Here is a 25,416-nt window from a genome sequence, read left to right as displayed (position 1 = left end):
CATCTTGGCGCCCGCGACTGCGCGCGCGGCGGCGCCTCCACATCTGCCGACAAACCGGATTCCTCGGTGTTTGCTTTTATACATGCCTGCAATGCTGCCACGCCCCGGCGGCGAAGACCGGGCGACCGACCTCGGCAGAGACCTACGTGCGGCCAACGCTGCAGACGTCCCAATAAAATGCTAGGCACGCTCAATGATGACCTTCGAGATTCCCCGGGACAGCTCCGCTGACTGGCGAACGGTGCAGCTAGTTTAGATAAACAGCAATAAAGCGATGAAAGCAAGTCTCTTTAGAAGACAGGCGTGGAGCTATTTTAGGCTCGGTACCATGGAAATTGTTTAGAACCACAAAAACCTTCTGCGCACGCGCGTTGCCATATATCAGTCAACGGTCGGTATCCCCTTTGGTAAGATTACCTATACCATTACCCAGTATAGTTTCTCTCTCCCTATACTATAGTCTCTCTCCATCACCCAGATAAAATTTACTTGCGTCTTACTAACACGAATGTACTACTAACTACCACTACCACCACCACTATCACCACTAATAATAATAATATAATAATGTAATATTTCACATAATGGTTTGCACCCTCTATTTGCAAATGTAGCACTGAACGTGCAGCGCCGAATGCAACAAAAATCATCTTTCGCCTTAACTTGACTGCGCGCACAGACGAAAGAAGCAACCGGACGAGCGCTGAATCAATATCGACTTGCTCATATATAGGCTTAGCGACATGCACTTTGTTTCCACAGAGGACGCCGAACAATGAAACTGCGCTTAAGTGAAGCAGGTTTCTTGGTTTCTACACAGAATAGAGGGGTTTACTACTGTAGCGCAATTTGCTTTGTAGGAACTGGAAGAAAAAAAAAAAAAAAAACGACTCTGCTAGACCCGGTTCTAGAGCTGGGCTAGACCCATCGGCTCGACCCGGTACTGGAAGTGGGCCCGGCAAAAAGTTGCACCCGGTGCAAGTGCTGCGACATTGAAAGGCAGTACTTTGTCAGATACATAGCTGTGCCACTGTGTGCAATGAAGGCATAATTAACCCTTTGAAGCGATTCACATTTGTAACAAAGCGTCGCCATGCGCTCTTATACCGGCGGGAGTCCCCCACTATTCGGCGTTAACGAACAAGGATTGTCGAGTTGAAAGAAATTATGGCCACATCTTCGCGGTGAACCGCATTCGTAGTCAGCTGAATGACGAATAGATGTCACTCTACTAATTCCAAGCGGCGTTGCACTATTTACTTACATTGTAAAGGAACATTACGTTTCCGCACACACACGCAATGAAATGAGGAACAAATTGAATCGCGAGTACCACAGCTATCTTTGGTCGTAAAGTACTGTCAGATCACTATTTCAGACGCTCTGACAGGCTGGGTCTAAGTACTTGAACTCGCAACACATGTACTGCACTAAGCACTAACGACGACTGAGGCTGGTACTATATATGCAAACCCAGACATCATTGCACATCGAATAAGGCATCATTACCAAGTTCGAAACTTGAAAGTGAACATTTCGACAGACTTCTGTCTGGTTGGGAAGTTACTGAACCGAGATTTAATTAGGCTCCAACCAATACAATGCAAAAAGGCAAAAAACCCGACGTTTCGAAGCCGGCTCGGCTTCTTCTTCAGGGGTGACAGTGGCCACGCTGCAGCTGCGTCTTATAGTCTCAACGCACACCTGGGAATGTTAATCGCTCGCTTGGCACTCTCCCCTCGGTGTACACACACGGATTACGTGCCGCAGCGAGGGGCTTTGTGCGAGGCCAGCAAATTTGAGACTATAAGACGCAGCTGCAGCGTGGCCACTGTCACCCCTGAAGAAGAAGCCGAGCCGGCTTCGAAACGTCGGGTTTTTTGCCTTTTTGCATTGTATTGGTTGCAGCCTAATTAAATCTCAGTTCAAGTTCGAAACGTACCGCTCAGTGTCGCAGTAATCGTGCATTGAATTAAAGAAGGTGCGGTAACTTCGGCAAGTTTGAAGTCTTGAGCGGTCCCGGCTTTCACAAAATCAGGGTTAAGTAGGTCAGGGAGCGAGAAGACGCCTGTAGCTTAGTACTCGACCTGAGAGGTGCGGCCGCCGGGAGGGCCGAACAGGAGGAGACCCGTCGCGGCGTAAAAGGGTCAACGGACCTCGGCCAGCTAAATGAGCGAGTGACGTCAGAGCGGATAAACAAGCTTTGCAAATGGGCCGGAGGGGGCTTACGAAGAGGACACGCCGACGCCGGTTTCCCACGCTAAGGCCAGCCGTGACGCTGGGTTGTGTGCGGCCGAGCTCGCGATGGACGGCATGTGCCCAAGTAGCGTGGCATAACGAGCTTCTTGCGTGCGAGAGTTGTCTCCGTTTGGAACGCTAGAAGCCATATGCAAATTTACTGAATGAACGAATAAATATACGGCACTGCGGTCTGTTGGGGGAGATAGGGGAGTAGTTGATGGGTTCCCTGTCTAAAATCACAACAGGAATACCGCAAAAAACGTAATTTCGTATGACAAACATTTTGTTGTGGCAACAGAAGTCCTGTCACGACAGAGCCATCTTTAGGACACACATTTCTGTCGTAACGACAAAGTAAATTTTCTCAACGACAAACATTCCTTTAGTCACAACAGAACTGCCATTTACCCTACTCTTCAGAATTAGCAGTGGCCGGCGGAGAAGGTAGGGTGGCTCAAAACCGAAAAACATGTGAAACGCGAAAACGCTAAACCCACAGAAATTTTAGCCTCATGCCGCGCTTATGTTCCGACTTTTAGCGAATTTCGGAAAATTTTAATTCTGTTGACCATACACAAGTTTAGGAGCCAGAAGAGACCGTACACTCGTTCCAAGAGTTTACTCGACCCTAAAGCTCATCCGCTCCAGGCGAGGAAACGGGCGTTGGAAAACGCGACGCCGAGAACCGTTGAGAGAGAATTAAGAGCTATAGTTTCCGCGTGTACAGCTTTCGCACTGTTCAAAGTCACTTCCCCGAAAGTTCGCCGTGTCGTCGCAGCTCCAGCTGTGGCAAAGCTGCTCGAACAATGTTTGTCCTCCACGACAGAAATACAATGGCGAGTGCATCTTAAAACACTCGCAAGAAACCTGCAGCTGACCGCGACGCTCGGTATTTGTTCGTTCGTTCGCCTCCCTTAAAAAAAAAAAGGTCGTGGCTCTTACAAACACAACTCTAACCAGTTACTTGTCCCAGTGTAAACTATAGGTACGTCGTGGATTTTACTAATTGGCCAGCATGACCTAGTAAAAAATCACATCTCCACGTCGTGAGCGAGAGTGAAGCACTGGGACGCAAGTTGTGTATTGTCTGTGTGATGAGAGTCATCGTCCGTGCGTGCTGATGGACTCGCAGTTTTAAATGATCTTGAGGTGCAGTAAATGCACTGTAAATGACGAGCGTCACACGAAAGACAATTCGCGTCCCAGTACTTCGCACCCCCGGCATCGTTCACGGCGTGGAGATGTGCCAGTTTTTTTTTTTTTTTTCCTTTTTTGTACCCTTCTAGATGGCTTGACTCACATATTTTAAATGCAGAGCATTTGTATAACTCACGATGTCACCCATGCGTCGGCGTCCGCAGCAGCCAGACTCCTCCTACACTATAAAAAGAAACAGTTACCGGCGCCTGGTTTCGATCCCACGACCCTGCGGGCGGAACGCAGGGTACATGGTGCTCTCCCCACTGCGCCACAAAGCCGACACAGAATCAAAGGCTACGAAGGAGCCTTATATCCTTGACTCATTCAAACTCTGCGTGCTAGCGGCGTGATAGCTGCGTGGTGTACACGTGATAGCACCAACCCCCCAAACACTAAACGTTAACGCCTTTAACGTTAACGCACCCACCCCCTATGCGACGCATTTACTCGAGTCCCCCTCGCGGGGAGATGGTCCCATTTTTTTTTCTTCAATTATAATGCTGTGTGCACGGACGCCAACGGACATTGCGAGGTCGCTTACACTTCAGTACTAATTTTCTATTCAAATTTCCGTCTGGCGGCGTAGTATAGTCAGTCCCAAATCACCACATTTGTTTATCCGACAAATATATTTTCTAGGTTTATGTTTCCGAGAGATCAGAGAGATAGCTTTCTACGTACTGTGGTACAAGCCCGACTACGTGATGTTATTCCAGACTATGTAGTTTCAACTTCTGAAATGCGATGTGTACGTGTGCGTGGGTTCTTGGGCGAAGTCGTGGATGCTTTCATGATTTTAAGGGTTAGGTTTTCCTCTGAGTATTTGAGTAGTGTACCGCGGAAACGTTTGTAGAAAGATATGATTGATGTGTGTCTGCCTGTTCCGGTTTATCGTCAGTTGTATGCAGCGGGTTCAGGAAAAGACGTTCTAAAAAGAGTGAAACGAATGCCAGTACGTTCATCTGTTAAATCCTTCTTTAAACTTCATCGCGGCACGCTACCGGTAAAACCCTGGCTGCAGAAAAAAGGACTATATGTACACCCATGGACACTTAACTGTCGATCATGCAAAAAGTTGGAAACAATTGAGCACATCTTTCTTGACTGTTGGGATGCGGTGTTTCACTGGGACATCCTCCAACGAACCTTGAAAAAAGACTTACCATTAACGCCTTATGGCATTCGCTTTTTGCCCGTAAACAATGAGGGAGGCATGCCCTATGATATGTTCATGGCACTTAGTCTGCATTCTGTGTGGAAAACTCGCATGCCGGTTCAAAATGGCGAAGAGGATGCTCGCACAGTGCGAGAGTACTTTATTGAAAGCGTTGCTTATATAAGAGAAGTATATGGTTTCCTTTTTTTCTGCGACTCCCTTTGAGCAGTTCGTCCATAATGCTGTGTGCTCGGACGCCAACGGACGGACATGGCAAGGTCCTAAGGTGCTTCGCACCTAAAAGCTACGCCTGGCAATGTGGATCGGCTGAGCGTGCAGCGCGACACACATACCACACTTAGACAACCAAAAAATAAACTCAGCAAGAAAACCAACGGAATTCACGAGGAGAGCGAGTATATACTTGGTTAACTCAGAAACTGCTCTACTTGCGTTTATAGCCAGCAGCTGAAAGTCCTCTGATGGAGTTAGTGGGCTTGTCGAAAAAATCGAATATTTTAGAATTCTGTATTTCAATGCGAGCACATACAAGTCATCATGCGGATTTGCAAAAACTTTTTCATCGTGATTTGGAGTGGGAAAAGTGCTGTAGTTATTACGTTCAATAATTCGTAGAATTTTGTTACTGTCAGTGCATGTTAGTATCAAACAAGCAGCAGTTACCAAGTGCACAGTCTATAGACTAGTAACGTTCCACACTTAGTGGCAGGGCCTACGTACCGTTCTGGGGAATAGTAAAGTTCTTAAGGAGTTAGTAGCCGTTACTACCCTTTTACAAGCTTTTTTTTTTTTTGTTAAGAGCGCTACTTGCTCACAATCCAAAGTGAAGGAGGCCACTCCTCACGCATACGCTATCTCCGAAGGACGCAGCCGATGTGAAGAACTGTTTCCTCGACACGTACGACCAACGACGGCGGTTTTTGTTGCGTCTTTCGCACTGTGCACGTGGGGACAAATTCAGCGGAGCTTTGCAAGGACAGTACGCAGATAGAATGATTATGGTCTGTTCGGAAATAAAAATCAAAACCCTCTTTCTTGAGAACGATGGTTAAAACGCGGAGCTTTCTCCCATGCAATCCGAGTCAAAGTCAAAGTCCAAAAACAGTAGAAATGGCGCAATCGAATAGACGTCGGCTTCATAATTCGAGGGACCGAAATTCGATTCCGACCACAAGCTTTTTTTTTTTGCTCGAGGCGCTTGAAGTGCAAGTTGTCTTCGTGCAGCGAGTTTCTCCCATGACGATGCACAGCAACAGTAGGGCATAGCAAGCTTCGCTTTAAAACCTGCTCTGTGGAGAAACTGGGAGGAATGAAATCCAGAAGCGATGCTTAGGAGGGCTGCTCCACAGAGTTTCTCACAATATCCACAAGAGGAATATGGCGCTAGCGTCTATGCGGCTCACATCAAGCCCGTCTGAGTCGCCATGGGCAGCCAGCACGCTCGCCTTAGATTTATCACTGGCTTGGATTAAGACGTTTGAATGGCCATAAATTCAAGCACAGTGCCACAAAAATGCCTAGAAGGATGCTTTATTATATATGTAGAAAACAAAACACGCTCTTTTAGAGCTAAGGAAAAAGGAAGTAAAGCGTATTCGTTATAACGAGGAACGGTTCTCCGAGGCCATGGCATACCAATGCATAGTAAAGAAAGCAAATCCGAAAAAGCGCTTAAGACTCCAAATGTCATGCCAAGCCGAATTCAGAAGCTGTAATCTTCCTATAATCTCACATGACGGATTTTTAGTCGCAGTTTCCTCTCTACTACACTTAAGAATCTAAGGGCTGCTTAACAAATTACAGCCCCCCTTCTGGGTGTACATGCGCCTCGTCTGCCGCCACGGCACCGCGGACAGTCGAACGCAAAAAAGCCACGCCTCCTCCCTTCACACAACCTGAACTTCGATAAATAGGGTGTGAACAACACTAGGTGTAGAGATCATGGCTTCTTGACGAGTAGGATATGTACCAGTTGATAGGGCGTTCAGTCAGTCGGAAGTCAACGTGGGAGCGATACATTCCATGCCGGGTTAGGAACCGCAAACTGAACTTTTAATTTTGTTCACATGGAATTAGTTATCACCCGATGTGCAACGATGCGTTATGGGAAAATTGTCGCGGGAAATTTGAACTCTCGCATAAATTATTACCTCGTTGCCCTTTTCGATAGACGATCAGAGACAATAGGATGGCTTCGCGGACATGAAAATTTTAAGTGCGCGCCACGGATTCAACAGCGCTACGACACCGAAATAAATGAATGACGTCGCATTTAAATACCGTGGCATATTTCACGCAACGTGCCGTCTACCTGAGTGTCACTTAATTAGGTATCGCTTTCAGTAATAAAACCGCTGGATCGAGGAATTGGGTCGGGGGTGTCGCGCACAAAAGCGCAAGCTCGCCTACTAAACTTTTGCGGCATAAGTGAAAAAGGCGATCAGAAAAAAAAAAAAAAAAAAAAAACGGCCTTCATAATAAAGTAGCACCCTCTCCGCCGCGGCCGAGATAATTAGTGAAACGTTTTATTTTTTTGCAGGTGAAGGACGCAGCTGGAGTGCACGACGGTTGTTTCAGTACAAATTGAGGTCGGACGCACAAATGTGAATGGGGTTCGTCACGGACGCGAACTAGTCAGGATTTCGAGGTGCACGACCGAAATCCCTAGGCAACGGCTCAAAAGCCTGTCATGTGCGGATATTCTGACGCAAAGTGCGACTCACAGTAGAGAAATGCTTTTTGGACAAGTGTCCATGTCCTTATCATTTTGTAACCGATCATTCCTATCACCCGTCCCACTTGGATACAAATTTTCAAAAGCTATACAAATGAATGAGTTCGCTGCGTCTTTAGTTGACTCCAAAACAACAAAATCGTACCAGATCAGCACGAACCCGGCCATTCAGTGACGAGATATGCCAAGTCACACATCCCAGAAAAAAAAAAAGCTAGTTCACAATATGCCAGACCCCAGTGGAGACTATACTCGGCTACAAGTGAAGAACGGCCTTCAAGTTGCCGCTCTGCACCACCGCAGGCGGATGTTACTCAGCGCGCCGCAAGTAGTGCGTTACTGGGAATGTTTTGAACATGGCACGAGCCGTTTCCGCGATTTTTCGGACCTAATATGCTTATAAACTACCGCAGCGACGACAAACAAACTACGCGAGAAAAGCAGACGATATCACGCATTCATAGCAATCCCCTTTCAAAACGCGCGCGCCCGCTGACATCCGGGTCCGTCGCTTAGGCGCAATGATGCTGTGCATGAGCTGCGGCCGTTCTGAACTTATTCGAGAGTCTATGTGGTCAATGTAGCGCGAAATATGAAAGTTCAACATTTCTCGCATTTTTCCCTTAAAACGTCTTTCGTGTCTGGAGCAGAGCTGAGTAAGTAACCTAAAAATGGTTATTTCAAACGGAACAAACTAGTATGCCGTCTCCACGGCCTCTTTAAGAGACCAGAATACGTATCGCGATGCGACCGCTACGAAATGCTCCGCATTAAAAAACGCTCCCACGCGGAGATTAGCACTGAGCCTCAGAAGCCGATAGCTTGGTGGTGAAGACGGTACGAGTGCCAGTTAAAAGGCATTCACTCGAACCAGCGTTATTTCAAACGGCCTCGAAGCAATAGGCCACCGAAAAACGCTGACCTGTATAGACCTTTCTATATCTATACTCTTCCTGGGTCACTAAATAAGGCTTTTAGAGTATCGGCACTCTTTTCTCTCATTGTTATGTGCCGCCAGGATTTTCATTGGTCGGTCGGCAGCACGTGATTTTTGTTTACATATGGGCGCAGCCATTTTTTTCTGTGCGCCTCTCCTCTGCTGCGCGGACGCTAGAGCGGCCGGTCACACACTGTCCGTCACAACCGGAGGCGATTTCGTTAGAAGAGATGGCAACACTGTAAGCCAGAAAATAAATGGCCCCCAGTCTATAATGCCTAGAATATACTAGTATATTCTAGGCACTATTGGCGGTAAGATGTTTGAGTGGCGCCCCCTGGCTCTGACGTCGGCTTAGGGACTCACGCCGCTGTCGTCTGCTACACTCCGCTTCTGAGAGGCAGCAGTGGCGGTGCTCGAAATCGCCCGCTTTGATGCTGCAGTGCATTAAAAAGCGTATGTTTAGTACTTCAGTTATTTTTGCCAGCTTCTGACACATCTGAATAATTTAAAGCTGTATCCCCCACAAGTTTGGAACACATGAGAAGAGAAAGAACAACTTTCTTCAGAGCGTCGGTCAAGAAGCTCGTGTTCAACCCGTCCTTTCCAGCTTATTCGCGAGTTTCAGCGCGCAGATAAGCATTCAAAATGCGTTGGCTTCCCTACAATGTTTTTGAGGTGCTCTTATGACGACTCCATAGTCTAGTTCTACGTACACGCTCATCCCACAGCAGGAAATAAAGTGGCTGGCTTCTATTTTTTTTTTTTGTTATTGTTGACCTGTATCAGATGATTTTTTTCTGTGCCCAACGCATTAATTTTAATATTAATTACTTAATAACCGTCACAAAAGTCTATTAGTAGGTTTGGGGATGTTTGGGAGGCTCACAAAGGTCGTGAGGATACTTTCTTCAGGCTGTATGCATGACATACATTCCCTTCTTCACAAATTGGCTTCCGTTATGGCTACTTGCAAGAAAGTGCATATCCGCAGCGTGCGTTGTTTATTCCCATGCAATTACAATGAGAACATTTTTGCTACGCCAGCGCGATCGCGCCCAAGGCAACGTTGTACAGAGTACTCGAAGGCGGCTTTTATGCTCCAAAATTCTATCGTAACCATTGTTATCATAACGAACCGACTCTCAACTTGAACAATTATGACATGATTACGGTGTTTAAGGCTTGATATACTCGCTAACGAACGCAATAAATAGTATGCGTGCGTATATTACAAGAAGCGAAGCCGGTGAATATTTCCAAAGAGCTCTCTTCCTCTTTTCAACTCTCCCAGGCGTAAAGAACAAGCTCGGGATGACGCTCTATGAATTGGAAAAAATTACTCTTACTAATTTGTCCTGGACTGAGGACCCGGACCACTAATCAGGTCGATTTTACTGTTAAATAGAGTTTACTCCGCATTTCGCTCCTCCTCCTCCTCCTCTTGGGTGCAGTTTTCCTATAATGCAAATCTGAATACTGGGAAGACATGGCTGTGGGGAATGTACTGAAATGTCCCTCCAGGTCTGAAAAAACAGTGTTGTTGCATCTTTACCGTAGCCGTGACTCGTTTTGCTCAATAAACCTCCATACTGATTAGAAGCGTCGTATAAAACCAGCACGCGTCTATACAGTGGGTTATACGGAACTCAACGTACAGTTCTTGCAGCCCCATAATGCATATCGGCATACTTTCATGCCATGGCAACGTAAAGTGATGTGATACAATACTTTTGAGCGTTCGGCAAGGTTGCAAAAACTCTTACCTTCAATACGATTACCGAGAATCGTAATGCCTTCTGCCAAAGCCGGCAGCCCTGAAGGCCTGGTATTTGTTTTGGTCTTGCAATTTCGCTGTTGCCGGTTATTAGCAGCTTACTGTTCCCTTTGTTCGAAAGATTGGTAAATACAGAAGCTGACCTCTAGCTCCGACTCTTTGCGCTACGCACAGGACCGGGTTCGCAAGGAATAGGGCGACGCCGGCGATGTTTCTTCCGTAGCGGCATCGAAAACTGCACTTTTACGCATGCCTTGAGCTAGTGTATGCGATTTTATGTCTTATTATGATAAAAAGTTACGCACATGCCAAACCTGGTGCGGTCAAGCCTCAAACGTCGACCTAGCGCAAAGAAACAGCAGGGAGAGCGAGCACGAGTGAAGCAGACGACAAATGCGAGAGTCCCTAAGCTGACGTCACGGAGTCGCGCTTCGCAGCGCCGCCCGTGGTCGCGCTCACCGGCAATACCCAGACTCCTCCGGGTGCACGAAGTGGCGGTACTTTTAAGCGTAGCTTATTTAATGATGCTAGGTGCAGCCATTCTATCATCGGTCTGTGCTCTTGCCCAATTAACTAACGCAGTCGACAGGACGGTTAAACTGCGCATGTGCAACGTAATCCAGAACATGCTAGGTTATAAAGATTGCAAAGGCCTATCTGCGCCTTGTCTGCATTGATAACACCAGCAACAGAAAACAGCTAGTCTTGCCACAGTGACTCAACCCGCATCGTGGATAGGAGATGAAACGGAAATAGTCCGGATAGGGAGTAAATGGCTTGTCCTCTACCGCACTCCGTTTACGGAGTTTTATTTACCCCGCTACGGGGGAGTATTTTATAAACTGACCTAAGGGATAGAGTTTTTTTAGCCATTTAGCAGAGTATTTTTTTGCTCTTATTACTCTGCGTGCAACGAGGTAGTATGGCTGCCGTAGAGAACGCGTATCTCGTTAAAGGCATTCATTACAGTACGCAACCTTGGGACATGTAAACGTACGCAAACAGAGAAAGGAAGTCGTTTGGAATAAGCACTTCAAAAATACCGTGAAGCATTCTCTCGAAGGACAATGGGGTGCAATTCCGCAGAACAAAGCGATTGTAGTTTTCGTCCCCTTCCCCCCCCACCCCCCCCCCCCAATATAAAGAGTATGTGTTCTGCGAGATACCCCCTTGAAAAATGTAAGGGTTGAGAGGGGGTGGGGGAGGAGAGGTTGCGTTCGGAACAATATCGTGACTGAAGGTGAAGTCATTTGAGGTTATGACGTCGCACTCACTTTACGTATCTTTGGTGCAGTCTGGAATCTTGAGCACCGAACAGAGAAAGATGGCTCGGGTATAAGAGCGCCTAGGATTTTCTTATGTTGGCATGGGTAGCCTACAGCGAAAGCGGTAAAGAGCAAGTTGGGAATTTTACGACTGGCAAAGCAAACACCGCCTTATCGCCTTCAGTATTTGTCGCCGAAGAACTACGCATTCTTGGCAATGTCGCCCCCACCCCCCTTCCCACTCCCTGCAACGGCATAATTACACATTTATCGCTCGCAAGACTCGTTAAAAACAAAAGCTGAGAGAACGGAACGCATAAAGCGGCTATCCAAAGAAATGCTTCCTGTCACGCCGGCTGAACGATCGGACTAAAAACATGCGAAGCTTCCCGATATGCTCGCTTGCTTGCAAATCCGTCACCCGCCTCTCAACAACTGGTCTAAACCGACTAGAACGCGAAACGGCACCGCTATCTATTAATACGTCAAACAAACGAAAAAACGCAACAAGGGGCTCCTTGGTACTGAATCTTGAACTGCGCCAAGTATTTACACCAAAACACCCCACCCGTCCCACATACTTCACGTGTGTTTCTATATGCATAATCTAACCTTCATCCTGTTCACTTCGTGCCCATTTTGTTTCCTGAGTGCAATCCAAGGAGGAGCTCCAAACAAGAAAAAAAAAATAATAAGCTGCACTTGGTCTGTACACGCAATATGCGACAATCCACTGGTTGGACCGCCAGGTGCTGCGTAGAGACTCGTGCCGAGAGTATCGGGAGCGGCGATCGAGTAACAACAAGCGGAGCAATGCCCAGGGGATGGGGCTTAGACAAAAGGAGGCAATTACTAGGATCATGTTCTCGTAAGCGCGAAAGTAGGTCGGCCAGCCGAACCGGACGTTGCACAACAGAGACGCGAAGACAACCCCGTGGGAAAGAAAGGGGTCGTGTGTACGCGCTTTTCTCTAATGCGCCTTAGCGGAGGGGGCGTGAGCCTTCGATGAACGCAAACCATGAACAAAAGAATTAAAAGAAAACTCTCGGATTAAAAATGAAACATGTATTCACTGCTGCACACGCGATATGAGCTCCAGCTGTTTACATCGAGGTCAGAGTCGGGGCACTCAAGCCCACAGCTGCGAATCACGACTCAGCTTTTACACTGAGGGATGCCACAGGGATGAACTGGTTCCTGTTCTTTTCTGCCAGCGCTACAAGAGTTATGCGGTCACGAACAACTTCGTTTACCAGCGTGCGAGTTACAATGCTGTTTAAGAACTTCGTTTACGCCGCGCCTCATCGGATCCTTCTGTTAAGTTGGCTCCGCGTATTGTTTCTCGTTGTGCAATAGGCCTGCACTTTTCTGCGTCACAACACTAAAATAAACACTACCGCTGGCCAATCCAATTGGGGAGACCGGAAGCCGGCAAAACGAAAAAAAAGAAAAGAAAAGAAATGCCATTTTGAAAATCACGTCGGTGTCCACGGACTCGCTCGTTTCGTATAGCATCAAACCCAACAACCATATGGGCAGGAAATGGGACGAGCCCTTCCGCTTCCTCGAACATTTCAGCCTGGTTGCCGAGAACAAATCGTTACCGGGATTATTTTCATGCAAGAGATTACGCCTAATTTCAAGAAAATTTGTCAAAATGGCCATCCACAAGGCACAGTTCCTGCCCTTGATTCCCATATTTTCAATCGGCAGTTACATATCCGACTCAACAAAAGTGAACAGAGTCCTGCCCGTCTCCGCAACCACATCCCCATACTATGAGGCGCGCCGTAGTCAAGGGTTCCGGATGAAACGTGGCCGAAATTTCGGCACACGTTTTTTTCCTTTTCGCTTCTCTACGAAAGCAGCCACCACGGCCGGGATCGAACCCGCGTCCTTGGGCTCAGCAGCACGCCCTAGCCACTGAGCCACCACGGCGGTTATGTTCCTATATCGTAAGTCTTCGCATCTTTCCGTACAGTAGGACTGCTGCATCTGCATCGCACTGCATGCACCTTGGGTACTGCACCGAAGTACCGAGAAACTGCCAAGGCCTCACACTCAAGAAGTATCGGGTGGCACCAGAAGCTATCCACTACTCGGAAAAGAGCAAACACTCAACACACTGTAGCTTAGACCTTAGACAGGAAGGCATGCAGGCTCTGCCCCCCGAGCCGCCAGTTAAGCTCTTTCGCCAGACAGCAAGAAAAACTTTCTTCCCGGTGATAAGGAGCGCAAACAAAATACTTGGGCGACACAAACGACTACGTTGTCGACCGATAACGAAAGTGCTCGGGTCGAAAGATAAAGTCCTCGTACCGGCGCGTCGCGGACACTTAAAATACGCCCCGTAGCCCGAGGCAGGAGATAAACAAGGCCGCGGGAATCTCCTGACCACACTTCAAGTGGAAGGAGAGTTCAAATGCTTTCCTTTCAATACACCATCCATAGCAAAGCGCTAGACATGGGTCAGGGCTGCGAGACGAAGTAAAAAAAAAAAAAGAATGTCCATTGTTAGTCGATCTTGAGGAATGCATGAGCATCGCGTCCCTCTACCTCGCGAGCTTGAGGCCGAGCCAGATGTAAACGCCTTGTTCGATGCGAGCGCACATCGTGCCGACCGTGCAATGCACTCGAATAGTCTTAGTGGTCACGTTTGGTCAGCGTAGGAGCGGCCCTGGCTGCCTATCACTCATTTAGTTTTCCAACAGTATCGACATTTCATCGTCGTTATTCGATTCCTTCTTACCGTTTTGCCCTGGTGGCGTTCTCCCTTTTACGACGCGTACAAGCCGTGACGGGACTCGTGACTCGTAGAGACGGAGTGCGAGCGGCGCGTACGCAGCCCTAGCGTTGGCAGTGACGCTATGAAGCGCCCTCTCGTTATTTGCTCCTCTGTCGCTCGCTGTTCAAGGATCGACGGCGACATGCCCAATTTATTGCGAGCGCAATAACAGGCTTTGACACACCGTTACACGCACAAAGACATGTGGCCAATAATGTATTAGACACGGTTTTAGAGCATCGGCACACTCTTCTATTGTTCCGTGCCGCCGCCATGATCATTGGTCAGTTCGTATTACGTGACATTTGTTTACAGTACGAGGTTCATAGGTGCCGCCATTTTGTTACTTGTGCGTTTTCCATCGGTCAACTGTGGCATATATTGACACTAAACAGCACCACCGCCGTGTTTACAAGCGACCCGGTCAAGGTTAGCGGTGAGGTGGTAGAAGCGGCAATCTGGCAACACTAATAAGCTCCAAAATGGCCGCTGCTCACTTGCGCGATTTTTGGACTGGACTCTAAAACCGTATACTGTGTTGACTGATGTGCGTAATCTAGGCCTTCAAACAGCGAAGCAGGGGAAATACGACGGACAGGTAGGTAAGAAGACCAGCGCTGGTTTGCGATTGTCTTTTTAAAGACGGTATATAGTCAACTAGTAACTTGAAAGGGAAAATTTTTGTGTCTGTCACTCGCTTCAGCCAACCGCGCGGCCAAAGCAGTACAGATATTCCGCAATAGTCTTATATAGTAACAGCCAAATCTAAACGTCTAAGTCCGGTGTTAATGTTGATGCTTGTCAACATTGTTGAACAAGAACAAGACATTACGCAAATTTAAGGCAGAAAATCAATACAGGAGTGATATTTGCAGTGTTCCTTTATTTAAAGAAATTACGGATGCCTGTTTTTCGCAAAAGCAAATAAAATACTACACCAACTGCAAAAACCCTCGCCAGCTGTTGCCCGCGCTACCTGGCGGAATTATTAAAACATCAAGAGGCAACAGCAACGAAAGGTTCCGGCGGATAGGTTTCGCGTTCCGCTTGGAATGCTCGTGGAGTAGGGCAACATGTAGTCGGGTGCCTCGATTCACGCGCGTCTCCGCCGTACGGCAGCGCTGGCATCGAGGCACCCGACTTGGAGCAGTGGAACGCGGTAAATTTAAATTGACTTGCGCAAGCCTCTAGAGTGTTACCTTGGAAAGAACTATCGAGACTGTAGAGGAACAGCATGACAGGTGAGGGGGAAAAAGAATGGGTGCATTTACTTGCCAGAGGCGCCAGTTGACTATCGTCTTGCGTCGACATTTGCAACGACAGGAGCGGATACGCGGCCATTTTTTTTATGACATTTTCGCCTGTTGTCTTTGCTCACTACAACCAACAAGCACAGCTCACCATATTCTGCTACACCATGGTATTCCACAGCTGAAACGCGATTGCGCTAACGCAAGATGCGGAGGTGAAATAAACCGACACAGTTACGGCGGAAACTGTTTGCGCAATCGTGCTCAAACTGAGTTAGCACAACTCTGCAAATAAAAGCACAACTCTGCAAATAAAAGCGCAGCCTCCGCAGCCCATTCAGCGCAAACGTAGCGCCACTTGCGCGCTTTTCAAGACGAGACAGGGGACGCAAACGTTGGCTGTCAGAATGCCTGCGGGCCGCTGGCAGCGGAGCGCGATGAGGGAGAGCGCGGTTTTGTTCTGCGTGGAATGATGCACAGCCCGTTTCGAGTCTTTTAGACTCTTCCGTCCTACATACGAACGGGACAGACAACCGATTTTTGTAAAGTGCATCTCCCCTAACTCACATGAAAAGCCAGTGTTTTAACCGGCAGGGTTGTTTGCATACGCGCAGTATCTGGTTTCGATACTATATGGCGACACTTTCAGATTTCAGAAGGTTTAAGTGCCGAATTAAATTTATTTCGGTCCAGTTCTTGAGAAATTCCTTGCGGTTACATATACTGGGGTAACCGCAAGGAATTTCTCAACAAATGACCCGAAATAAATTTATTTTGGCAATTAACTTTCTGAAAATCTGAACGGTGGCGCCGTGCAGTGTCGAAACATGATACTACGCGTATGCAGACAACTTTGTCGGTTCGAATTTGATTCAGAAACCGCATAAACAGATAGGAAAGAGTGCGTTTTATTATTGTTTTGGCTGGGGACAAGCTTATAAATACTTCTCTTCATCTCACGTACAGTTAAAAGTACAGTAAAACGCACAGTAAACTCTCGTCAAGACGAACTTGAAGGAACCGTGAAAACTTGTTAGTGTCATCCGAAATTAGTCTTAAGCGGACGACGCTTCCACTGTGCACGTGACTAGTGCAAAAGTGTTCGTCTCGGTAAAGTACAGTATATTGTTGCACGACTCACTCAGGGTTGCCAACATTCATTTTGGCAGCATACGCAAGTCTGGTAGATCTAAAAATTCCGCCTTGAAACGTGCTAGGGATATATCATAAAAACCGTTTCTGTTAAAGGTGTTTTAATTTATGCCCTCTCATTTAAGATAGAGAGCCAATGCTCCACAAAAATCGGTTGTCTGTCCCTTTAAGAAAAACGATTTGCTTATACACAGCCCAGGTGGACTACGAAACACCTCGAATAAAACCAGCTTTCGTATAAAGCGTTTGTTATCCACTGCACGTTAGCATGCAGGAATTTCAAGCTAGAGTATGGTTCTAAAGGAGACATTTGGTATTCAGATATACCCAACTGAACAGCCGTGTATAGCCGTGGTCAGTGATAAACTTTCAATTGCGAGCAAGGCAGTAAACATTTGTGTGTTAATGTGTGTTCTTCCGTTAATATGTGTGCTAGTAAGCGCATACAGCTGCCCGACATCTGTTAACTGCCGCATGGCGTGTTTCCATGTAGTGCATCGACAAATCCATACGTAAGCGCTTTCTCGGACTGACTTAATCGATGCCCGTCGTGATCGATTGTTGCACACTGCGAAAGAATAGACTTACAGTTTCCGCTGCACCGAAGTAACAACTATTCTTTTCTCTATTTCGCAAGACGGGCTCAACCGTGCTTTGAAAAACCGTGCTTTTTTGGATGATTGTTGGAGAATAGTTCAGCCTGAACCCACCGGATACAGACCATCGAAGGTTGTGCAGGGAGCGCTTTTTCCGAGTGTCTACATAAAAAAAACTGTGTCGCTGAAGCCACATTAAACGGAGACACTAACGCGCCCGCCACCTGTCGCGCTGCATGAACGTCAAAAAATCTAAGCCACGGATGGTAGTAGTTTTCAACCTTGTCTGCACGGCCTTTGTTTTAACTCAGCCCTCCGCGAGAGGGCCGGCACGCTTCCGCCGTGGCATTCAGTCCCTGGACAACGAGCGGGCAGCGGCAGAAATAACAGTTATTAAAAGGGAACCATACACAACGTTCTTTTCCAGTGGATGCCGGTGTGTCGGAAGAGCGCCAAGGATTTCCAGCCTTGGAATACCGCACGCCAAGGCCGCAGATGAAGTTATGCTTTCCCCCCCCTGTCCGACGGTGTCAATTTCTGTTTTCCCAGTACTTTCTGCGTTACACACATGCGCACCCTTCCAGCATGTACCCACTGTAGACGGACGGCGCAGAAGGAAACCGTGGCGGCTAAGGAAATGTCCTCCGACACGGCGTATACATACACTTTCTCTCCCCGGGTTCAGCCACCGTGGCAGGCCGAGAGATGTCCCTGGTTTTTTTACCTTATTTTCGACAGTGTTGGGATGTTTAACTCATAATTACGGGCAAAACTAGGCCAACCAGCTGAAAAAAAAAAAAACAAAAAAATAAATGGAGGTCCATTTGAACCTGCCGAAAAAACAATTGGTTCAATTGGAACCAATTGGTCCTCCAATTTTTTTTTTTTTTCGGCTGGGAATCAGCAGTTGGCGTGCAGGACGTGGAGCTCGTGGACACATCGCGATACTTTGGTGAGCCAGACAGTTCTCTGGCAACACTTTCACAATCAAAGCGGTGATGACTGCCATAGGCGTGAGCACAGGGGGGGCGGCCGCCCCCACCCCCCCCCTAATCATCTGAAGGGGGGCGCCTAATTGGCCCATATTTTGCCAATGTAACACATTAAAGTAAAAATTTCTGCTCAGAAATATTTTGTATGTGTTGCAATTCCATCGCATTGAAATAAAAATTTTATAACCATCCCTCTTTGCACTGCGTTCGGACCGGTAGGCTTTCAGTGGGAAGAGGTCGGGAGTCGCTGGAAGGGGGGGGGGGGGGGTGGGGGGGGGGGGCGCAGCGGCAAGACTTTGGCCCCCCCTAATCGAGAACTCGCGCACGCCTATGACTGCGACAACATTCGCTGCACGGAGGTGACACGATCGCAACGGTCTCACTGTAGACGTGATTCCAGAAGCGTCGCGTAGGGGGACGAACATACAGGCGCTATTGCGCATGCGTAAAGGAAGGTTGACTCCTGAGTCGCAATTTCTGAGTGCGATGTGTACGTAATGTCTTATTTACACATATGGCGCAAGTGAGCGGCCTAAGTTTATGTTTATAGCTTAGAACAATCGCCGCCCCTCCAACCAATACGGCAGTGACGTAGCTTTCAAGCGGGGCGTGATGGCAGGATTGCGATCACAGGTTTTTTATTTGACGTTCGCTATCAACCTAGTGATGATTTGCCGTTGTGAGCCTTACGAGTATGTTAAGCCGGTGACACAAAATCGTGCACTGGAAGAAGACTTTCGTACGGACTCTGTGGGGAAAAATAACTCGTATATCGGTCTAAAAAAATCGCTGCTGCCTGACTTTATAAAAGGGTTATCAAACACTCACGCATTGCTTCGATTCAGGGATTTATACACCCCCCACCCCAAATAGCTTCCAAAATCACAAGTACCCTGCCCAGGCATTTATATACCCTCTACCCCCAACCGTCCCCAAGGAGAATTTCGACACCCACCACCCCTAAATCGAAATTCTGGATAAACCCCTGCTCCCATGTCCCTTTAGCCCAACTTGCGATAACCTTGCCAGAGTTCGTGTGAAAGTAAAAGGACAGCCAAACAAGAGGCTTTGTTCCCTGCAGTTACCGGTATGACTACAACGACGCATCTCGGCATGCAATGCATTTTTCGTTGCATAAACAAAAGAACAATGACAATGCATGGTGCCAGCTGGTTAAATGTGTCTACTGACATTACGACACCGCCCACGCAGCAGCGAATGCCTTGACGCGAAACCTGCCTTCGATACCCGGATTAGAAGCGGAGCCTCGAGCACACTAACGCTACAGCGCACTTGTGCCGCGCGCGGCTTCTGCTCAGAGTAAAAATAGACGCAATGAAAGAGCTATCACGAGCAAAAAAATGCGTCCAGCTGGTAAATACAGGCATGGCTGCGGAGAGCGACAGCAAGTGGGGCAGCGCAAAGTTGACACGGATACACGGCTGGAAAACGTTGTCAAGCTCAGAAATTCGACTCGCCGCGGCTTCGCGCGAAAGGAAACCCGGCGCCACTGACAAGACGCCGCAATATATACGCCACCGTGTTCCTAAAATACCGACATTGTACGCTGCAACAGATTGGAAATTTAAATTTGGCGAATTGCGGATTTAAACGAACCGCGTTGAAGGTTGTTAGTAAACACCCGCGCCAGCGCCCTGACCGAATCGCGTAGGAGACCAGTGACGCTGCGTGGCTTCGCCATGGTCTGCTAACAGGAAAACCGGCACTTGAAGAGACGGCCGTCGCGAGCTGCACGCACCGCCGATCTCGGGAAAAGCAGCGGGGCAAGTTCCTCACCTTGTGGGACTCCTTGTATTCCTTGAGTTGATCCGACGCCTTGTCGCGGTCCATGACGCTCGCTGTGGCTCCGCTGAGTGCTGGCTGGATGAGAACCGAACGCTATCACGGTGGGATGAAGAAGAAGAGGGAACGTGCCAGCCGGGTGAAGCCGAAAGGAAAAAGAAGGGTACAAAACTTCCGCGAAACTGACACACACACGCGCGCTGCGAGGCTCTGCGAACACAAACACGCTCTGCCGCCGCGTAGTACACGCCTCCTCCCAGGCGCCGCCTGGGAAACGCTTTTATATGGAGACGCCGGTGTGGGAAGGAGGAGACGCTGAGGCGAGAGAGACTGCTGGCGCGCGCATGCGCATACGGCCGAGTTTATCTCCGTCTATTCGCGGCGTCCCCGTCTGCGTAGTGGCGTGGCCCGTGTCGCGACGATGCGCCGTTCGAACGTTTAATTTTTTTATGCCGACCGCTCCCGCTCAGTTGAATGGCCCATTCGCCCAGATTAGCGTCAGGCACGGGCAATGCAACGTTCGCGCCTCAAAACGGAGTTCATGACAGCGGCAACCGGAATCCATGAGTGGCGAACAACAACAATAATAATATAATAATAACGGTGGACTCATGACAATTCAACAGAACACGTTGGTATGCCATTTCGTTCGGCTACATGACTAAAAAAACGAGGGGGGTGCACGTAGGCGTTCCGTGATTAGTGCCATCTTCATGCGGAATAGCTGGTCATTGACAGTCAGGTGCAGAGAAACTCGTGCAACTAGACTCCTGTTGCCGAAGCGACATTGAGACACTTCCAGGGACATATTGGGGCCACAGGACGTCGCCCAGCTCGCTCACCCGATATTCATTGGTGGACGCGGACGCACGGGCCCCTTTGCAAGAAACTGATGGGCTTTAATTATTTCCGAAACTGGCGTCAATAGTTTTCTGTAGTAAAAGAAGCCACCCGCATCATATCGTTTTTTTTTTCTCCTTTCATTCTGCTTCTCATCTGTTTAAACTTTTCTGTATATAGCTTCCTCAGGTGTCGATGAAATGCGCCAAGCGGCACACACAAAATAAAAAAAAAAAGAAAGAAACGAGTACCTCCGACTGCACGTCCTTTCTTAAGTGCTCTCTTGATTGATTGTGGGGGTTTAACGCGCCGACGCAACGCAGGCGATGAGGCGCGCCGTAGTGGAGGGCTCCGGATTAATTTTGACCACCTGGGGATCTTTAACGTGCGCCGAAATCTCGTACACACGGGCGTTTTTGCTTTTCGCCTCCATCTGAAAAGCGGCCGCCGCGGCCGGGAATCGAACCCGCGACCTCGTGCTCAGCAGCGCAACGCCTTAGCCACTGAGCCACCGCGGCGGGTTTAAGTGCTCTCTTCTTGCACCACATTTCTGCTAACGGCGAATTGATGTTGCAGTTATTATTATCGGCGTCACAATGATGTGCCATCATCGATGTCAATATAACCGGATACAGTAAAAGCTCGTTAATTCTAAATCGGTTACTTCGAAATTCCGGTTAACTCGAACTGACGCCGTGGTCCTGGCACAGCCCTGCATACTTTCATTGGGGAAAACTCGCGATAATTCGAACGCGTCGGTATCCAGAACGTTTAATTCGTACTGGGATCTCCTAGATTATATCGCACCTCGAAGAAGTAGTCGGCCCAGAGTGTTTACAATGTGTTGCAAATCCAAACCAAATTTACTAGAGATGCAAAACAATGACACCAAAAAAGCAACAGCGTAGCGCACGCGTTACGCTGCTGCAACAGCTTATTTCGCTTCCGTAGCGGGCGCCACGCCGGCGGCGCCGTTCGCTGTTCGAGCTATATGAACAATATTTACGAAATCACCTGCCAAAAACGGCTAGTAGGGCCTAATTCCTGATAACGAGTCTAGATGTGGCTTCTTTGTGTTCTGTCCGCGCAGTATGGCGCGATTTTCGTTCATTCTAGCGCCCGTCCGCTAATTCGAACTCCGCTTACTTCGAACAATTTTATGGTCCCCTTCGAGTTCGAATTAACGAGCTTTTACTGTGTAGGGCCTTTAAATAGACCACTTTAATTGTCGACACTAGGTTGCACCTGGTCGATATTCATATAGGCGATAGCCTTATATTATAAAATGATGACGATAGCTGGCACTGTCGCTACTCTCTAGGATAGCCGATCATTGTTAAACTATGCGGCCAAATGAGGTATAGCAGGAGACTAAGGGGGGGGGGGGGACGTTTCTGTTATTAAGGATACTTGAGTTTGTGCCGATGACTTACTGTCAGGCGTAGACGTCCCAAAATTACCATTTTAATGCCCGAGCATCAGTTGACTCGTTAGGTAGAAAATGCGGAGTCCGGTGCAAGCGAGAGACTTCATACAAAATGGCCGACCGCGAAATTGGTGTACACTTGGGTCAGGGCGGAAACTGAACCCAGGGCCTCCTTCCTGAGTGCGATGCGAGTACCAGCACGGTAGCTCCAACTTAAAATGTGGCCTCCAACTTTAAAAATTCCAACGACCCTATGTCTAATGGCAAATATAGTCGAAACACCAAGCTTATGAGGCGTGGGCTATGGTCGTTACGGTTCTGGTTCAACCATCCTTCACTTACACCACGATTACCATCATCATCATCATCATCATCCATGCCCCTTCGACTAACGTAAAGATGGCTCAGCCATCTTTCATTTCATCCACGATCAGCATCATCACCAAACAAAGTTGGTTTTCCTGCGGTGCGTTTTGGAGTGGACTGTCGCCGTCAGTGAGGCGAAGAAAGCTTCGCTTTAAAACGTGTCTTAGAGACATGTGCAGGCACCCACATGAGTAATTTGAGAAGTAACGATTACTTGAGTCGGAAAGTACGTTCCGGTTAAATGTCCTCTTTGCTTGGTGATGCGAACGCGGGTGTGTGCCCCGTCCTAATAACGTATAAAAGAAAGGAGCAAAGGGAAAACTACGATAGTGATATGAGAGGACACTTTCGGCAATTGGACACTAATGATTTCGCCCTTTAATGAACCACAAAAAGCGCGTAGATGTTCTCGTAATTTTTAAAACGCAGAACCCTCAGAGTTTCTTTTTGCAAGGTTGCGCAAATGTTCCTTTCATGTTTTCAACATGTTCTCGCTGAAGAAATTTAGAAGATTTGTTCTTGGTATATACTTGAGACGATGATGATGATGATGTCCTGAATCTAGTTCACGTAGGCCTTAGCTGTGATGCGATACGGTGCTCTTGTTTACATTTTAATTCGAAATGTAAAGCACTGGGTCACTCCCGCAAAAGTTCGAAAGAAAGCAAAAAAACTATATACCCTCATAACACATTGTCGAGGCCGCTGATGAACTTTTCAGCGGTCACTGGTACAGTGAATGTTTTTCTGTGGATGTTTACTGTTTTAAACAGGTGTCAAAGGGATATGCATGTTTTTCTGTTTTTTTTTTTGTTATGAAAGAAATCTCCGCCTTGTCCCTTGACATTGGTACATGCATTGGCGCCATTGTAGTTTTGTACGCATGCGGAAAACGGCGGAATTTCAAAAAGTCTGGGTGAGGCGCCAGGCGTAGCTGATCTTCTGGAGATGGTAAGATCAGAGCTAGAGACGCCCGACTCTTTAAAAGAATTTTTGAAATTCTGTCATCTCCCGGAAGCCAAGATGGGAGCTGCCACATCTGAAGCCCTGGACGTCGGGCCTTACCCACGAGCTCCCTCCTAACTTCTCACTCCAGTAAATGTTATACTACTACTACTACTACTACTACTACTACTACTGCTGCTGCTACTACAGACTACTACTACTACTACTACTACTACTACTACTACTACTACTACTACTACTACTATGTACTACTACTACTACTACTACTACTACTACTACTATGTACTACTACTACTACTACTACTACTACCAAGAGCGTAGCCAAGAGGTCTTTCGGCGTCACAATTCACCCCCCGATATTTTATAAGAGGCGTTTCCCCCCTGTCAGCTAGCTCCGACGATTCGAAGAATTCTCTCCGCCGAGAAACTAAAACGGTCGACCACGAAGCACTTCCAACTCGACCCCACCGAAGCTCAGGGATTTATACACCCCCCCCTAACACCCCCCGAACACCCCCCCAGAAGAACTTCGACATCCCCCCCCCCCCCCCAAAAAAAAAAAAGATTCCGCAACCACAAGCACCCTGCCTAGGGATTTATACAACACCACCCCAAACATCCCACCCCCCCCCCCCTCCCCTGCATAAACCCCTGCCGAAGCTGCCGCCCCAAGACGCACAGAAAGACGCAATTTACTGCCACGTCCGCGCCGAGAGGCGCCGAGCTCACCAAGAGCACGAACGCGCTCTTGACACGGGTGTGTTATGCCTAGGGTTATGCGTTTTCGGAGTTTATTTTTAAGCAAATTCGGAGGGCGTTTTTCGGAGTTTATTTATTTTTGCAAATTCGGAGTTTTTCGGAGCGTCCTTTCAGAGTACACAGAAATCAGAGTTTTTCGGATTATTAGGGTCGCAGAGTATTGATCTTTAAGAAATGTCATGTACAATAATAAAAGAAATCAAACAGCAGAGTCATTTTTATTGCAGAGTCAATATTTACAACATTCGTGGTGACATCCATTTACAACTTGTAGTATATGCAGGCACATTTTCCAATGTTAGTGTCTGTCACCGCAGCACGCTCCTTCCGACTGACCACTCGAAACATTGAGAATGCTCTTTCGACATTCGCACTAGATATGAGTAGACCCAGCAAATCCAGTGCGCAACGTGAAAGGGCGGGCCTATCTCATGCATGCATCCGCCAAAACTGTAGCGGCTCCACAATTTCCTTCACAACGTAGGCCTGATACGCCAGGAACTCTCTTTCTAGCTGGATAATATCATGCTCTCTCAGCACGACCACTGTGAACAAGTGCTTGTAGATCTAGAACATATGAGGTAGTTCTGCCTTCACGTTCGGGTTGACGATCTGCACCCGATACCAAAACGAATCGCTGGTGTATTGCAAGTCGTCCGCAATATTTCGTTGGACGGTCTGGCTCCCCTTCTCGGCCACAGCACCGTAGTACTCACGGAAGCTGTTAACAGCGTACAATCGCTTCTCCTCGTCAGCAATGTCGAGCATGCAGTCGACTTCCCCGCCAAAACTTGTCACTGAGGCGTCGGTCCATTGGCTTAACAGTGCCTTCAGGCGCACAGAAAGTAGGGAATAGACCTCATACACCAATGTAGATTCAGCTTCATTATTAATTATTGATTCAGATTCAGCTTGATTACTGAGAGCATTTCGTTCGAGTTTCTTTTTAAGAATCTGAGCTTAACAAGCAGGCCATGCAGATAAAGGAATCGAATATAGGAAACGAATATCGAACACAGTCGAATAAGATTGTGACTGTAGGCCACATTTTGATAAAACCAGCATTGTAGGCCGACACGAAGATCAGCTAACAAGAGAAATCATCGAGTCCTACCAGATTGTTTCATCGAAAGACAAATGCGCTAGCACA

At 47.8% G+C, this 25,416-nt stretch overlaps 1 protein-coding gene across 1 annotated transcript in view; it reads right to left on the bottom strand.

Annotated features, from left to right (window-relative positions):
- Positions 1-20,180, bottom strand: part of LOC144142522 (catalase-like) — a 67,643-nt gene extending 47,463 nt beyond the window's left edge. Inside the window, exon 1 of the mRNA XM_077674102.1 lies at positions 19,904-20,180. Within this exon, the coding sequence (XP_077530228.1) occupies positions 19,904-19,957 (54 nt within the window). The 5' untranslated portion in view covers positions 19,958-20,180. The remainder of the gene's footprint in view (positions 1-19,903) is intronic.
- Between the last annotated feature and the right edge of the window lie 5,236 nt (positions 20,181-25,416).

The sequence above is a fragment of the Haemaphysalis longicornis genome, unplaced genomic scaffold (genome assembly GCF_048455015.1).
Source record: "Haemaphysalis longicornis isolate Haplotype H1 unplaced genomic scaffold, Haemaphysalis longicornis Haplotype H1 scaffold_6, whole genome shotgun sequence".
NCBI lineage: Eukaryota > Metazoa > Arthropoda > Arachnida > Ixodida > Ixodidae > Haemaphysalis > Haemaphysalis longicornis.
Note: the sequence above shows the minus strand (reverse complement) of the source record. Positions and strands in the feature narration are given on the sequence as shown.